This window comes from Euphorbia lathyris, chromosome 9 (assembly GCF_963576675.1).
Source record: "Euphorbia lathyris chromosome 9, ddEupLath1.1, whole genome shotgun sequence".
In the NCBI taxonomy this organism is placed as follows: Eukaryota; Viridiplantae; Streptophyta; class Magnoliopsida; order Malpighiales; family Euphorbiaceae; genus Euphorbia; species Euphorbia lathyris.
This window is the reverse complement of record NC_088918.1, coordinates 32,345,516-32,363,396: the sequence shown is the minus strand read 5'-3', so window position 1 is coordinate 32,363,396 and position 17,881 is coordinate 32,345,516. Positions and strand designations below refer to the sequence as shown.

Sequence of the window (17,881 nt, the reverse complement as noted above, 5' to 3'; positions counted from 1 at the left end):
CATTACTCAATGATAATATATTAATACAGTATAAAAACTAACTCAGGAGGACATTTTTTTCAAATAAATGTCATGTGGTTTAATATTTTTTTTATAATAATAACCTCAAAACATATTTTTTTATAAATTAAAGTTGTTTAGGATCGTATTACTATAGAACCACATTTTTTAGTTTTCAAAATCATCATTTTTGGAATTGTCTATCTCTGAACTTTAACTAGGGGTGGCAATTTCTGACACGAAAACACGATTTACAGAGACAACCCGACTGACACGACACGATTGACACAAAAATCATTTTTCTAGCATTTATAACATATAAAACAATATGGAACATATATATGAGATACCACGATTTTGACACGAAAAACGAAATTGCCACCTCTAACTTTAACTTTCTCTCTCATAAAAAACACTTTAATGACCTCAAACCTAAAAGGTTGAAGAAATAAAGTTGCTTAAAATATCATTTAATTTTTGAAATTTTTTATTTTGAGATCGTTATCAGTCAAATTTAAAAAATTAAAATTTTCACCAACTATGGATACCGATCTGAAAAAATATAAAACCATATGATTTTATTTGAAATTAACCTAATATTCAAAATTAAAAATAATTACTACATTTAAGATACCTAATTTTGCCGCACTATATCTGATGGTTTAGGAGCTGCACAATTCTTAAACTCAGTTGGGGAGCATATGCTTTACGGATTCAAATTTGACTCTAACGTTTTCGAAGTGTAATTTTAGCTTTAACGTATGAAATGGTTTACATTTAATTCTAACGTTTTCAAGTTATATCAATTTTAGTCTTATATTATCGAAAATTTGAAAAGACCGATTTAATTGTCACATTAGACATTCCAAACATCAATTTCGTTTAAGATATTTTAAGGGGTCATTAACATAGTTACAGAAAAAACTTATTAAAATACTATGGTGCCGTTTGGTTTACGGAATGGAATATAATAGTTATTCTTTAGAAATAGTATATGAGAGAGTAAAATAGTTATTCCTTGAAAATAGTTATGTTTGGTTCAAATAATGAAATAAGTTGAAATAACTAGTTTTGTAAATCAAAAGACATCCGTATCCTCAAGTGTAATTTCTTAATTATTTTAGAATTTTAATAATGATAATAATTATTCAAATATATATTAGTTCAAAGTAAATATGAAAAACAGTAAAAAATACGAAAAATTCAAAGAACGTGAAAACGCAAAAAAAAAAAAAAAAAGTGGAAAATGATGAAAACGCGAAAAGCATATAAATCAGTTAACACACAAATAAACACGCAAAAAAATATGCAAACCGATGTCGCAAAAAAAACGTAGAGACATGAAAAACTGTAAAAACACGAAAAACAGTAAAAATTTGATAAACATGAAAAACTATAAAAATACAAAAAATGTAGAAAAACCCATGAAAACACAAAAATACAAAAAAAAACGCAAAAAACATTTTGAAAAAATGTGAAAAGCACGAAAACGTAAAAAAAACATTAAAACACACAAAAACCAGAAAAAATGTGGAAAACAGGGGAACGTGAAAAAACGGAAAATACATACAAAAAAACACGTGAAAAATTGTTAAAAACACGAAAATATGTAAATACGCTAAAAACACAAAAATGTTAAAAACACAAAAAGAGAAAAACAAAAGCGAAAAACATGAAAAAAAATCGAAAAAAACAAAAACGTGAAAAAACGTTAAAAACACGAAAAGTGAAAAACATTTTTAATGTTAAAAACACAAAAACATTAAAAACAATTTTCACGTTTTCTTGTTTTTCACATTTGTTCATGTTTTCGTATTTTTCACATTTTGTCACATTTCTGTGTTATTCACGTTTTTGTGTTTTTTCCATTTTTTGCGGTTTCGCAGATTCGCGGTTTTCACGTTTTTTAGTTTTTTCTTGTTTTTTCATGTTTTTCATGTTTTTCTAATTTTCGCATTTTGTCCTTTTTTGTGTGTTTTTCATATTTTTTGCATTTTCTCGTGTTTTCACGTTTTGTTTTGCGTTTTTTGCATTTTCATGTTTATCGCGTTTTCAAGTCTTTCATATGAAAAAATGTGAAAAAAGTAAATGTAAAAAAGACAAAAAGGCACAAAAAAACGTTAAAACATAGAAAGAACACGTAAAAACATGAAAATTATGGGAAAACACAGAAATGTGAAAAACGTGAAAAATGCGAAAATGTAAAAAATTTTGTTTTTAACGTGTTTTTTATATTTCTGTGTTTTTGGTGTTTCTGTGTTTTTCATTTTTTTTGCGTTTTTTATGTTTATCGCGTTTTCACGTTTTGTTAAGTTTTCGGGTGTTTGTGTTTTTCGCATTTTTTCATGTTTTTGTAGTTTTCGCGTTTTGTCACTTTTTTTTGTGTTTGTGCATTTTCTTGTTTTTTTTTTTTTTTTTTTTTGCGTTATTTACGTTTTTCGTTTTTTATATATTTTAACATTTTCTCCTTTTTTCCGTTTTCATATTTTTTTTAGAATAAAAATTATGAATTTGTCAAAATTTATAGGATTTAAGAAATCGGTTTGGGGTAATTTTGGAAAATGACCTTATTATTTGCTTTAAGCTTTTGGGCTAGACATTATTTTTAAAAGTGGATTTGTAAGTAAATTTCCCTGATACCGGCCCGGTCGATTTTGCCTGGACGAGCCTACAAAATTTTGCTAAGAAGTCTACAACAACATTAGCAGAATGTCAAATAATCACAGCTTAGGAAAAGATTCGAATTTCCAGATTTTCATTAGTATTATTACTGTTGGAATTCAAGCTTACAGCCCAGCTATACACAAACTATTTTCAAATTATAATTTGCGGCATAAAGATAAAATCAACGGATAATATCCAAATTTGCTTATATTATTTTTCGGTAACCACAGTAAAATTTACCCTAACATTTTCAATCAATTTTATCCGTGCCTAACACAAATTTGAATGAAAGAAAAGGAGATAGTTTGAACATTATTTAACTATCACATCAAACTTATCAAACTTTCTAAATACGTGTCTCTAAATTAAAACAGTTTCATACATTCCGAAAAATTGTTTTTGATTATGCTAATAACATAATAAATATTTTAGAAAGATAGCCCAAATCAGTTTGTTTAAATTTTCTATTAGATAGGATAAGATTGATTTTGTTTAGAAACCTTATCCCCAAAACAAAGGATAAAAGCTTTTGTTTTGAACTTGTCTACATTCTACATTCTACCTTCAACAGTTCAAGTCTTGAATTTGCTAGCTCTATAAGAGAATGCCACAGACAATAATTGCATTATGAATTTAAGCACTTCAAAAAAGACATTAAAACACAAAGAACCTAATTTGATGCAAAGATGTTAATACTAGCTATACTTTCGCTGATCCTTAATTAGGGGAAATGTACAATGGTTGCTTTGAATCTTCAAATCATTACATCTTTAACATGCTTCCGAAAGAACTGCACTGCGGCAGACAAGTTACAAGGCAGCAGACCAGAACCACAACCAGAATGTACAAGTACCATGGATTGATGTCATGGCTCCAAGGGTGATTTCGACAAATATTGACGCCACTCCTCAGGCATCCCTTTTCTCACCCTCAGCATCCTTATCGCTGCACTTGTAAGTGGTATGGCGAGTATGTCATACTCTTTTGGGGCCTGTAAGAACAAAAAAAATTGTGAAACATGGTCTTCTGGTAGGCTGCTGTTCGCATTCTCAAGTAGCAGTATACGTCCGGCTTCTAGTTAACAATAATGATCTCAACTACTAGTGAGAAATGATTTTTGGGTTAATGTTCTAAAGAGAAAAACGAGAGCCATAAAGGTACCTTTGGAACCTTAAGCAGCTTCATATTTGCTTCTTCTACAGTTTTTGGGCCTTTCTTTGAGTTGCATTTGGAACAGGCAGCTACCTGTTAAAAGGAGCACCACCATATAAACTCTGAGGATTTCTAAAGTACATCTGGATCAGGTAGCAGAAGCCTTCCTCTTATCAAGAACTGGCTTTCCGTTTCAGATGTTCGATAACTTCGCAGAACATAGCATCTTCCCAAATTATAAATTTATGACACATTGATGATATCATCATTTAAATATAATCTTATGATATATCAATGTGGAATGAAGGACATATTACACATTTTATGACAGTTGACACCAACTTGTTCAAAAATAATTCTGCAGAGGTTTTGAGTACTTTTTTTGTCAATATCTAATGATTGTTTGTCAACATCCTTCTTTCTGGAACTCATTAAATTTAAATGGACTAAAGTGAAATTTTGAGCCTTTTTCTTGAGCAGTTCTGTCTCAACCCAGAACTTAACTGGCTATGCACTACGTCTACTAACGAATCTGTCATAAAAGAAAATAGTTAAAATTTACCAGATTTTCCCATGTCCATTTTCCTCCTTTTGCAGTTGGTACAACATGGTCAATTGTCAAGTTTTCACGTGACGAGCAATACCTGTTGAAAAGAAAAAACAAATCGATTACAATCATACACATGCATCTTCTTAGCAAGCAAAGCGAGAAAAGTCTGAAATCATATTAACGTCCCTCCATTATGTGACTAGATGATGAAATTGCTGTTTGTTCTCCAACTTATCAGAACATAATATATTAGATTGAAGAACCAGGAACAGGTGTAGGAGAACAAAATTCATTAATGACACATCATATATTCATGCACCTATGGATCTTCATACTACCAACTAATCATGCCATGAGGAGCTTATAAAAAAATATCCATGCTTATTCATTCCCTAACATCTGAAGGACTTGGAAATCTTCGAGGAAGAAACCTATCTCCAACTTCAGAAGTTATTACTTCAAGGACTTTGGATATCCTTGGCATGGTTTTAAGTTTTCAACCAAAGTCTAGGCCCTTGGAAAGATCAAGGTTCTAAGTACACTAAGATTAAAGTGGTTGCAAAATGCAAACATATCTGCTGTAGGTAGCAAAACACATTTTGTTTTCCAAAAGAAAGACAACTTAGTGGAAGAAGGGGAGACATAAACATGCTTGACAACACTAGCCACTACACATTATCACCCTGTAATTTTGACTCCATGATTTCATGGGCCAGAAGGACGTTCCACATATATATGCTTAAAACACGTGGGAAAAAAATGCTTAATAAGCCTGGAAATAGCACTCATGTTATCAAGCGTATTGATTCAATTAGGTAGCTCTAGAAGAATAAAGATCTTGCCATGAGATGGATAGGCCTATTTCCTCAATGTGCAGTAGAGTTTCTGATAAACTAGATCCTATGTTGCACGGACACGGAAACGGACACCCGAACATTATTTCTAAAACATAACCTTCATAAAAATAGCTATGAAAACAGACACAGACACGGCACGAAACATTGAACGATACTAAAGAGGAGTGTTCGTGCAACACATACTAGAACAAGCAATGGAATTGCCGGTCTTATAGAAACATATGTTGAATCTTCATTTCTAAGCAGGGACTACAAGTGACTAGAAGAGCAGAATGGCTGCACACACAGAAAAAAAAAAGATTGCGAAGGAGAACCATGTGCGTCATCCTGAAAGAAAACCTTAGGCAGATCTGTAACAAGCTTTAGGAGGATAAAAAACCATTAAGCATCCATTTCATAGGGATCTATGTATATTGAATCACAATATTCATAACATCCGAGAGTATATTCTCATAACACAATGGTCATCTCCCCATGGCTCAAAATTGGCATTAAAACAACCTAAGACGATTTGTTTGATGCAATAAAATCATCTCTAGGTTACTACAGAAATCATATGATCATCTAACTAAGCATATATATATATATATATAATAAATTAAATTAAATAAAAAAAATAAACTAAATGTCCTCCAATACGACATGTTAGTGATTTCTTCCAAAATCAACACACTACACTTGAACCAAATGTCACAGACTACTTACTGACAAGTAAAATGGTCTCGGAACAATATATTCTTACGACTGAGGTTAGAGTTGACTCTTCTTCTCTTAACAACCTGCAGGAGATGTGGAACCTGAAAGTAGGAAAAATGAAGTAAAAATCCAAAAGAGACTCGGATTTGAAGAAAATATTTAAAATCTCAGTCAGAAATATAGTTAAAGCTTCGAACAAATAAAAAAGACAAGGTTTATATGATCACCATATGGCAAAATAATTGATCAAAGATGCTCCTTTAGTTCATACCCTTAACACAGCCGGTATGTAGAAAGATCCACTTGGGGAATTTACGGCCTGATCATAGTACTCTAGCACGTCAGCCTGGCCATAAAGAAGGACAATAACTTAGCTAAAGGATGAAAGGAGAGAAATGATTACTAGTATATGCAGGTTCACTGTCTCCACTGCCGCACTGGCGATGCAGCTGGGAGGGCATTGATATGTAAATTTGTTAAGAGAGATAAAACTCAATATGTGTGTCTACCTTGAAATTCATGCAAAAAGTAAAAATACATAGAAATAGTAAATAGGTTATCATTAAAGCTATGAGTTCATGTACCAGAGTGTTCTTCCAATTAGTCACAGGATCATCATTTTCTACACTAAACATGTAATTTTGTTTCTCCAGATATGTCATGGGAGAAGCAAAACTCCCATGAGAAAGTGATAGACTACGCCAGCCTAAAACTACACATAACTACTGTTCAAACATCTTTAACAGAATAGTGAGGCACATAGATTCCACCTTTTCCATGAATTCCAAACATATAGCACGCTTCCAGCAGACAACATTGACTGGCCTGGTGCAGGACAACAGCAATCAGATTCATATGAGTCTTTCTAAAAATAAGTACACCAAGAGCTATACCCACTACAGAAAATTTCTTGGCAATTGCCAAAAGTATGAAACACATAAAATAAACACCAAAAAGATACCATTGCTTCCTATCATCTTACATCCGGTGATAGTTAAAAGTGAAGTTCAAGAGTAACTTGAATGTAAGGATTAAGCATGTCAGTGGACAAATCAGGTAGTAGGAAAATAATCAACTATCAAGCATCTGCAGACATTTCTAATAACAGTTTTCATACTCAAGGGAGGCTTGAAAAGAGAAGGAATCTTACTGAGGTGCTAGTATGCACATGATCACATTAGGATCAACGTTTCAACTATGATGTTATTTGGAAAGTCAAGGATAATGTATGTGAATGTTGAAAAAGTATAAGGGTAAAAAGCATACACGTGATCTAATTTGATGAATTCAATAGAGGAATGTGAACATCCATTTGTCAACTTTGAAGTGATTCTGCCGACTGAGGATAATGAAGCACTCCAATTCAAACTTATCAGAATTAATCACACTGAAATACTAAATGCAAGATTGCAAATATTTTCTTATGTCATTGAATCATACTCTTATCAGACTTTAAGAAGCAATTGCTAGAACACAACTTTAGTCTTCTCCTTTAGGTAGACCTATTCCACCTTACACAGTCAAAACATAATCAAAGAATTCCTGTTTCCAATATCCCTTCTGAAACTAACCGTAGGCTGTAAAAACAATAAAACTTAAGCTAGTGACCTGGCTATCATTTATCTAATTAATGAACTTAGCTTCAGTCCATTATAAGAATAATTTGAAGAAAAGCTTTCCTAAAAGACATGAATTTCTAAACTAAGATTGAAGTCCTAATACAACTTAGAATACCGCCATGCATCAGGTTAATCGTCAATTTATCCACGAAAAATCAATTAAAACAAAAATCAGTTTGACAGAAGCTAAAATTAGGGAATCTAACATAACATACCAAATACCCATACTCTAAGTAAGGATACCATTAAACAAAAACGATTAGAAACTAGGATGTATGTATAAACACTTCTAAAAAAAAGCAGCATCGATAGATATGCAAATGGAAAAAATAACAGAATTAAAGGAATAGGGAGTAGGAACCTGTAAGAAATATCCAAGACAAGACCTCTAAAGCAAGCCAAATTATCATCCTCAAACTCACTGTCATAATCGTCACTCTCATCACTGTCACTCTCCTCCATGGCAGAGAGACTATCCTCAGCATTGAAATGCCTGGATTTGTTGCTCACAAATAATCTGGAACCAATATATTTGAATCTGAGTTTTTCCCTGTGGAGCTGAAATGATCTAGAGCCGCCTACAAAACCTTTGCCAAGAAGCTTACAGTGAACTCCGTCGCTATTAAACAGCCATTTCAAGCGCCCTTGTGGTGTTAATTGAGCCATAAGTGGGAAACCCAAGTGCTTTTCCTGCTAGTTTTGATTTGGGTTGATTATTTGTCTTTTTGAATTTTGAATTGGAAAAGAGTATGGGACACTATTGCTTTCTTGGAAGCAAACGAATATCACAGACACGGAAAAAACCGTTGCCACATATTTGTTGTTCTTCGACTATGAATATCTTCTTCGGTTGCACTTAAATTACAAGCTTGCCATTTTTCTTTTTATTAGGTAAATTCAAGGAATTTCAATATTTAGTTGCACGTTTTTCAATTTCATCCATCGATTCATCCTCAAATTTCAACAAGGAAAATTACAAGCTTGTCCATTTGCCACTTATGGGTAATTTTCTTTTTCTTAGGAAATATGCTTGTTTTTAATTTGTGCTAGTTACATTAGCCCATTTGAAGGTCCGTTAACATATTTTACACAATTTTCTTTTATTTTACCAAATTAGACACTTTCATCTATCCGGATAAAAATTCATAATCTCCCAACATCCTTCTCCTTTTACAACAAAATTCAATAATTCAACTCAAGATATAAGTATATTCATACAATGTTAACACAATTTTCTTTTATTTTACCAAATTAGACACTTTCATCTATCCGGATAAAAATTCATAATCTCCCAACATCCTTCTCCTTTTACAACAAAATTCAATAATTCAACTCAAGATATAAGTATATTCATACATTACTCAAGTTCATTTAGGTATTCTTTCTTCATTTTACATACACATTATTCAAGTACCCAATTGGTAGTTGAATGTTCAACCCGTCATTTCTGATTTCCTCCATCGATAGTTGCTGATGTTGCATTTGCGACAAGAGCAACTGTTATCGCAGATGGGACATGAGCGATTTTGTGGCAAATGCGACAGGAGCAATTATCGATTCGATAGAAGAGAGGGCGAAAAGACGTTTGAAAGAAGGTGAATTGAAATAATAATATTCTTATTCAAAGTGGATAAAAATGTTTATATTTGTAAGGGGTTAAATGCACCATTGGTCATTGAACTTACATGGTTGTCTCAAAATGGTCACTCAACTTTGAGTTTTATCTCAATTAGGCCATTATGTCGATTTCAATGGTTAAAAGGTATCGAAATAATGACATTGGTGACACGTCAACTCAGATCCCTAACCAAAACGACATATGACATCAAATGTGACATCTATCACGTGTCGGGTTTTTTATGAAAAAGAACAAAATTTAGTTTTTTTCATAAAAATAAACAACACGTGGCTGTCACGTTTCGTTTCGGTCAAATATCTAAATTGACAGCCACGTTTCGTTTCGGTCAAATATCTAAATTGGCTCATGTTGACATGTCACCCATGTCATTATTTCGATGTCTTTTAACCACTGAAATCGGCGGAATGACCTAATTAAAACAAAACTCAAAGTTGTGTGATTGTAAAGGAAGAAAGTGTGTCAAATATATTAATGAACTCGAGACTAGATTAGCAATTAACCCTTTTAATTTCTCATGACGCTCAATTGATAAGACATTACATAATTGAAGAACTCCAACAAAATAAATTAGGTGAATATGCGTATTAAAGAACAATAAAGTGTGTGGATCCCTGTCGATTTATCTTTGGAATTTTTACATGTACAAACCTATGGCTTAAATGGTGAAAATCCATAAATAATAACACTCGAACACATTTCCAGCCAAAATTGGGAGATAAGCTAAGGTTTGTAAGATTAAAATTGTCCCAAGAATCTCACATCAAATTAAAACAAGAAAATGTTTTTATAGCATTTCCTCTGTGTAACACTCCCTAATCCCAATGACTAATTACAGTTACAGAGCATTGATTAACACTAACACTCTGTCATGAGAATCCACACTGGGAGTTAGTTGAAGACTGCTAAACTTATCCAGACCCACAGGCTTAGCGACTCCCAAAGACCCTTCTTCGCGTTTGTATACGCGGAAACCACCTCAATCCGAAACCATCCCCGGTCCCCTTTCAAATTCTTATTTCTGCAATAAGTGGAAGTATTTCATTTTTAACTGAATTGTAGCATAAACAAATTTATAAGAGTTCTAAAAGGAGGCGCATACCATTGTTGGACCTTCCTGAATTCAGTAAGCACAGGGTATATATTCTCAAAGGCTGTATATGTCTCTTCTCTTACCTATGTGTTGAAAAAACAAAACTTGGTTACCAAGAAGACAAGAAAGCAGCACGCATATATAGATTCAAAAGGGCTCATGGATTCACCTTGGCTCCTGTTATCACAATTTTTCCAGAGACAAAAATAAGGAGGACAATTTTTGGCTGTTTCATACGATAAATTAGGCCCGGAAAGAGTTCAGGTTCATACTGCACAAATGGCAACAATCTGTTGAGTACACGAGGACTACATGGAGTAAGCTCAACAGCTAACAGTATTCACTTACACTTGAGAAAGCACCATGAGAGTATGCTAAACCTTCAAGTCTAATGGGAAACTTAACATCACAGGAACCAACAATATTCTGGATCTTGAAATCCTGCCAATTGAAATGAATATATGTGAGCGTCGAGAAGTTTCAAAAGGTAACAGAAGAGAACCGTTAAACAGCAACAAGTATGTGGTTGCATATGGCCCCACCCCAGATGCATGCATGTGTTAAGAGATGAGAGAGATGCACGGACGAGAGAATGTCAGTATACCTTAAACTTAGCCGAAAATCCAAGCTTCTGAATGATTCGGGCATACTGGGGAAAAAAGATCTCAGATTTAATAACTCCATAATCAAGATAGACTAAAAGAAACTTAAGGAGTGACATATACCTTCCTTGCTGCCAATTTTGACTGCTGTTCACTTTTTGCACCTGTGCACACCTGAAACAACATGGACAAAGTCTCAGAGAAAAGAGAAGGACGGGATAAGGAACATGTAATTTCATGTATTAGTAAATAACAGTAATGCACTCTGTAATACAAATAAATGTCAAGCTCCTAATATCCCAATGAATTGAAGTAATACATCACGTCAATTGTTAATTTGAATCTCACTCTTTTAACTCATATATGCAGGGTGCAATAAATATAGTGCAATTTATTAGAAGTAGAGAAAGCTCAAATTTGTTTTTACAATTTAGCACACAACTCAGAACCAGAAGTACTATTAGTAATACAATAATGGTTTATACACCCCTATTTGGTGTTAGGATTATTCGAATTATTAGAGAAAGTAAAAGGGGAATTATTAGCTATTAATTAGGAGGGTGATTGTTTTACATTTAAGTGTTAATTAGTTGTTATTTAGGACTGTTTACAGCAGTAACAGTTGTTTTATTTACAGCTGTAGATTTCTATAACTGCTGCCACATCAGCAGTAAGTTTGTCTGTATAGAGTCATGCCTTGTATGGAAAAGGTATCAGATTAATATTGAATGAAAACTCTCTCTTCCTTTCTCTCATATTGAATGAAAACTCTCTCTCTTCCTTTCTCTCTTCTCTCTACTGCGATTCTTTCTCTGATTCTCTGTTCTCTCTTCTCTTCTTATTCTTCTCCTACCTCTAACCCTAATTCTTCTCTAATCACTATTTCCAAAGATCCCTAATCGTTACATTTGGCCCCTGTGGCTAGAATCAATCTCAGCCGCTCATCAAAATCATGATGTGCGTCTGAGATTGAAATCGAATTAGGGTGATAAATGAACCCCTCATTTAAAATGCCATAATCAATCACATCCAGCTGCCTCAACCTCGCTAGATGTGAAGAACCTCAATTTTCCTATATGGGAAGAACTCTGATAATCTCAACCTAGATGCGAATAACCATCTGTACAGATGTGGAGAAGAAGAACAATGAAATATATGTTATCAATCTAAGAGCATCAATATGGAACCTCCTTCTTTTTGTCTTCTTCTTTCTGCATTTTTTTTCAATCTTTTTCGTTCTTTTTTTTTTTCAATTAACCCAGGTCAGGCCGGTTCACCCTGATTCTGATCGATCAATATTGTTAACCCCAAAGGCATATAATCGGACCGGTTACCATAGGAGCGACTTAGGCACGCCTATGGCGCATGGCGCACCAGGCACAGGCCTTAGCGCCATGACAACCCCATGGCGTGGCGCAACCGCCATGGCACGCGCCTGGTGCGCCAAGGGGCAGTTGCCAAAGGCGCACTTGGTGCGCCAAGGGGCAGTTTTATGGGTTTTTTTGACAGTTGTATATATGGAACAGTGTTCTGAAGGGCCCAAAATGAGAAAAAAAAAAAATATATTAAAATGGAAGAGAGAGATTATACATTTGAACATAGTTTTAAAAGGCGATCACCTCTGTCGCCTCAGGCGAGAGGCGATCACCCCACCGCCTTCCAGAATGGAAGGCGGTTGACCTGCAAAGGCGATCGCCTCTTGCAAGTAAGGCGTTAAGTGCCTTTTATTTAAAAAAAACAAAAAAAAAAACCCTAATCTATTTAAAAACTTTAAAAAAGAACAGACAACAGCCCGATAAAAATAAACAGAGAGACTCACAGACACCCCCAAAACTCCAACGGCTATCTCTTCTTCTCCTCCAACACCGAGTCTCAGCTTCCCAGTTCGCCGGCGGCCGGTCATCAATCACCGGTATGTTTTTTCTCTCCTTTCCTCTTTAATTATCTTTATTTTATCTTTCTTTTTCTGTTTAGGGTTAGGGTTTCTGATTCTTCCCTCTTGATTTCTTCTTATATTTTCTTTCTTTCCATGTAATTGTGCCGTTATGCTGCCGAATTTTTGTGGGAATTTCTAGTTTTGAGATATGCTTTGAATTGATTATATTTTTTCTGTTTTGTAGGTGTTTGGAAATGAGGAGTTGGATTTGGGGGATGATGATGCTTGATATTATGTTATTTTGATTTAAGAATTAGCACTTTATTATTAGACTTTAAGTTATTTTGGTTTACAAGTTTAGAAATTAAACTATCCTTAAATACTACTAGTTTTTATTGAGTTAATTTTATTTTATTTGATTTTCTAATTTTTTGTCGCCTCACGTGCGAGAGGCCGTCGCCTTGCCTCAAGGCGATATTTTGCCCTTGTTGCCTTGAGTCACCTTTCGCTTAGCTTTTTAAAACTATGCATTTGAATTAATTAGAAGAGGCAACGACAAAATCTTATTATAAGAGGAAGAAGTTTAGTAGAACAAAACACAGAAAACAAATTCAAACAGAAACAATGCAGTCAAGGAAATTCAAATTCAACATGAGTGATTAATTTGGAGAGTTTTGATGAGGAGTAGAACTTAGGATTTAGTATTCAACTTTAGCTTTCTAACATGGGGTTTATTTTGCATTTTAAAACTTATTTATGCTTAATATTGTCATGATTTAGTATTCATTATATTTTTATGTTAGTTTTATAGTTTTATAATTTTTGTTTTTATAAGCGCGCCTTGTCTCACTATGGCGCGCGCCATGGCCGTGCGCCATGCGCCAAGGCTCCAGGACCCCTAGTGCCTTAGTGCGCCATGCGCCTTTAATAACTATGCCGGTTACAATGGCCAGTTCACAATTTAAGCAGTCGGTCTGGTCTGGTCCGGTTTTAAAAACATTTGTAAATATAACAATACAGGGTCTGAAAATACAAGGTCTGGTTTTGCAAATTAACTAAACCACAAGTATTATTTCACCAAAAAATTAACTCACATATGCTTTAACTGCAAATTTCACAAAGTACAGACCCTATTTGAAAACTTTTAAAAACTTAAATCAATTGTCATGTGTCTATGTCACTTGTCAAAAATTGTTTATGTGGCAAAATTTTTAACAAATCGGTTATTTTTCCATCCAAAATGGGTTAAATGTAACCTATGGAAATAGGTCAAGGGACAAATGTTACTAAATAAGAACACAAGGGGCAAATGACAAAATTTTGGATACCACATGGGGCAAAGATGGGTTTAATCCTACAATAATCCCACCAAAAAACAATAAATAAACAAAAACAAATCTAGTTGGTAGCACAAACAAATCAATCTGAAAATAACAACTAAAACATAGCTATATACAAGAACCACCTTTGGAGGGTACTGAATGACTTACCATCTTGCCAGAAGCAAAAATCAAGGCAGTTGTTTTTGGTTCCCTAATTCTCATAATGACAGCAGCAAAACGCTGCATGGAAGTGATTAAGGTTATTAATCGAAATTTCCACCAAGGGCTGAATTACCTTAAATGGTATCTATCAGTCGTAAAAACCAGCCTGACCATCCTACCTTTGGATTGTATTCTGCATTTCGAGCTTGCAACGCAATTTGCTTAAGATCCAGCTTACAATCTAAGTTCACTGTTGATACAATGTTTCTGGAACATACAGCATGGATTAGGAAATATGACTGGTATTTCACAATGCAAAGCATAATTTTCAATGTTGAATGTGCTATTGATATTTATCAAAAGACTCAAAACCATAGTAATCTATGAAGCACCTATAGGGGTACACATACAGGTACAGGTACGGCAAACAGCATTTCTTAAAAATGTGAGACAAAAAAAAAAAAAAAGATATACAACCATAAATCACATTCATAAGTCATTAATAAACCATAAATAACACTCATAATAATTAACAAGACATTAATAAACCATAAATAACACTAATAATAATTAATAAGTCATTAATTCATAAAAAAATAACATTTAATACTTCAAACTATTAGAACCACCAAGTCTAAAAACTATCCTAAGACATTTTCATGATCTTCATCTGCAAACATTTAATAATGATTAGCTTTTAGTTATTTATTTTTTTTTTTGCAAATAAAAGGGTGGATGCAGGCTGGTTTGATTGATTATTTACATATTAATTTTTTATAATATATATTAACCCCTATTTTCGTAAAGTTACTTAAAAAAACCCTAAATTTTACCTAATTAACTTTGAAACGTATCCCCAAAATATCCCCGCGTATCCCATACGTATCCCCAGCATATCCATATTCCCGGAGTACCCGATAAGCATCAACCTTTTAGAAGTATCGAGTTTCATAGATAGTAATAGAACGACCTACATAAGTTATATTTAACAAATTTTACCATGCCAACTGTTTGTCTAGGATGCGGGCATATTGCTGCAAGCCACTTTAGGAAACCTCTATCTTTGCGGCCTACGTTTAATCATCTTAATATAAAAGCCAAGGCACACATAAGTTATATTAACACATTTAATGCGGCATATTGCTGCAAGCCACTTTAGGAAACATTTTCTTGGCAGTTTATGTTTAGTCATCTTACTGTAGAAGCCAAGGCACACACAAGTTATATTAACACATTTAACTATTCTAAATGTTAGTCTAGGATGCGGCATATTGCTTATGTTTAATCATCTTACTATAAAAACCTCTTTCTTGGCGGCTTACGTTTAATCATCTTACTATAAAAACACATAAGACACCACGAACACAGGATTCATCACATCAATCAAATTGTTGAGCCATTGTGTAGCTCAAAGGGTAAGGGAAGAGTAGATTTACTTTTCTGCTGAAGTTTGTTAAAGAAGCACAATCAATTCATGCATTGGAAAGGGATGAGACGTTCAGATGAACTTATAGATTAGCTATTCATTAAAAATTTATCGGGAATAAAACATGCAACCACAACATGAACACTTTCAATAAGATTTTATTTTCTTCAAAAATAAAACAAATTATTCACAATTTTTTGATGTTCCATAAACTCATACATTTTTTTTTCAACCAACACCATCCAATAGCCACTTCAACAGATCAACATGCTAAGAAACATTAATCATCAACAGACACCCAACTTCAATTTTCGACTCACTACCTCCTTCCTCCTTTGAAGGAACTAAAACAAACCCAGCTTCAACAGTCAAACGTCTATAAAAAAAATTGACCCCATGAACCCTTTTGTACACTTCAAATCTTCAAAATCAGATCCATAGGACAATTCACTAAGGCAAACCAACATATGTGAAAACGGAAGGGATATTCGGATTACAAGATGCAAGAGGTGAAAGAAACTTACTGAAGAGTGGGAACAATGCCAGAAGGGTGCTTGGAAAGATCCACAGGCTGGCTACCTTCCAAGACTCCTTGTTCTGTCATTTCCTTTTCTGTTCCTCACCGCCCTAATAATCCCAATATAGGAAAACCCCCTTACTTTTCTTACAGATCTTAACCCTAAATTTTAATCAAATATGTCTTTTGACAAATCAATTATTTGCTTTGTGTTTTAACTAAACAGATCTATTAAAACCCAGATCTATACAAAAGAAACTCCGATCTTCGACCGATTATAAAAGCTAGGGTTCATTAGCAATCAAAATTGACGTGAAAAAAGTCCGAAATACTTATAAAGAAGGACAAATTAGAGGGAAAATTAAGGAACAGAGAAGGAGGGAAGATTTCGAAAACAGGTTTCTTTTATAGGTTTTGATACTAGGAGAAGATATATGAGGGAGAAGAGAGGAGATGAGAAGAGAGATTTGAAGGGAGCGTTTGGATGCTTTGAAGGATGAGGTCTCTGATTTTGAGAGAGAGGGAGATAAGGAGAGAGACGGTTGGTGAAACGTGAATTAGCTTATGTACCCTTCCTTCCCTATATATATAGGCGACTGGGTAAGGAGGTCGAAAGCCGGTTGTCATTTGGGATTTACCTGTTTTTGCCGGTTGAAAGGGTATTGATGGAAGTTCGTGTTTTTTTGTGTTGATTTACTGTTTTGTACACCATTCTCCCCCGTGTAAAATGGCATTCTTGTCTTTTTCATTTATATTAACACGTGGGTAGTGAAACTGTGGTTTGACTTATGTAGGCTGACGACTGTATTTCCCCTACCTAGAAGCTGCTATTAATCTATTTTAGGAGTATATATTAGTGAAAAACAATCTAAATTTAGCCTTATTATTTTTTGTAAACACAAATTTATCCTTCACGTACCAAATCATACCATTTTATTTCTAACATCTATATATCTATTTATACTATGTATCTATATCTATGTTATATATAATAACGGAAGCAGGAAGAATTTACAAGAAGTGTTTTAGAGTCTTTTTTATTTAGTTGGCATCATAGGAACAAAAACAATAAATAAGTTTTTAAAAAATAAAAATAAAATAAATGAGTTAATAAGTTTTTATTATCTCTATATTACAAGTACTTTATTAACACATTATTTATTGTCAATTATTAGCCCATTAATTAAAGTAATAAAAGAAAGTGTGAGTTACAAGAAGATGAAAAAACACTGAGCGAATGAAATCCAAAAGTTACAAATAAACCTATATATAAAGCATAATATATAGTGTTCCATCATTATATTCATTGACCAACGAAAATCAAATGCCTACTTTAATTTTGGTTATGTATTAGTTTTTTTTTTCATTTTATAATTTTGTTCTTACTTCAAATAATATAGTTTTATAATTTTGTTCTTACTTTATTAAGAGATTCTGATTTATTTAATAGCGGTTTCCATTGATAAACCGTATTAATAGCATTTTTTTCAAGAATTTAGAGAATTTAGACTTTGATATCTCCAATTGAAGAAATTAGATGGAAATAGAAGAGGCATAAGCAACTAAAATCGGAAAAAGCAAATGTGTCTGAAATTACAGGAAATCGTTATATTTCCGAATGTAATTATTCGATTTTTTTCATTTGTAGTAGTTATTTTGTTCCCAATTGTGTTGTTCCACATCTCTCGCTGCCTTATCTATGTTTTCTT

At 33.5% G+C, this 17,881-nt stretch overlaps 2 protein-coding genes across 2 annotated transcripts; both read right to left on the bottom strand.

Moving 5' to 3' along the window:
* Nucleotides 1–3,261: 3,261 nt before the first annotated feature.
* On the bottom strand, nt 3,262–8,369 carry LOC136205696 (uncharacterized). The gene is made up of 7 exons (XM_065996413.1): nt 7,900–8,369; nt 6,690–6,744; nt 6,191–6,265; nt 5,929–6,020; nt 4,379–4,460; nt 3,826–3,909; nt 3,262–3,655 (listed from the first exon to the last, which is right to left on the bottom strand). The coding sequence occupies exons 1-7, from the start codon at nt 8,202–8,204 to the stop codon at nt 3,530–3,532; spliced, it is 819 nt and encodes a 272-aa protein (XP_065852485.1). The 5' UTR covers nt 8,205–8,369; the 3' UTR covers nt 3,262–3,529.
* A 1,352-nt stretch (nt 8,370–9,721) lies between these two features.
* Nucleotides 9,722–16,715, bottom strand: LOC136205697 (TATA-box-binding protein 2). The gene is made up of 9 exons (XM_065996414.1): nt 16,180–16,715; nt 14,409–14,496; nt 14,236–14,307; nt 10,993–11,043; nt 10,872–10,916; nt 10,616–10,708; nt 10,437–10,538; nt 10,277–10,350; nt 9,722–10,195 (listed from the first exon to the last, which is right to left on the bottom strand). Coding segments are annotated over exons 1-9 (606 nt in total). The 5' UTR covers nt 16,260–16,715; the 3' UTR covers nt 9,722–10,194.
* Between the last annotated feature and the right edge of the window lie 1,166 nt (nt 16,716–17,881).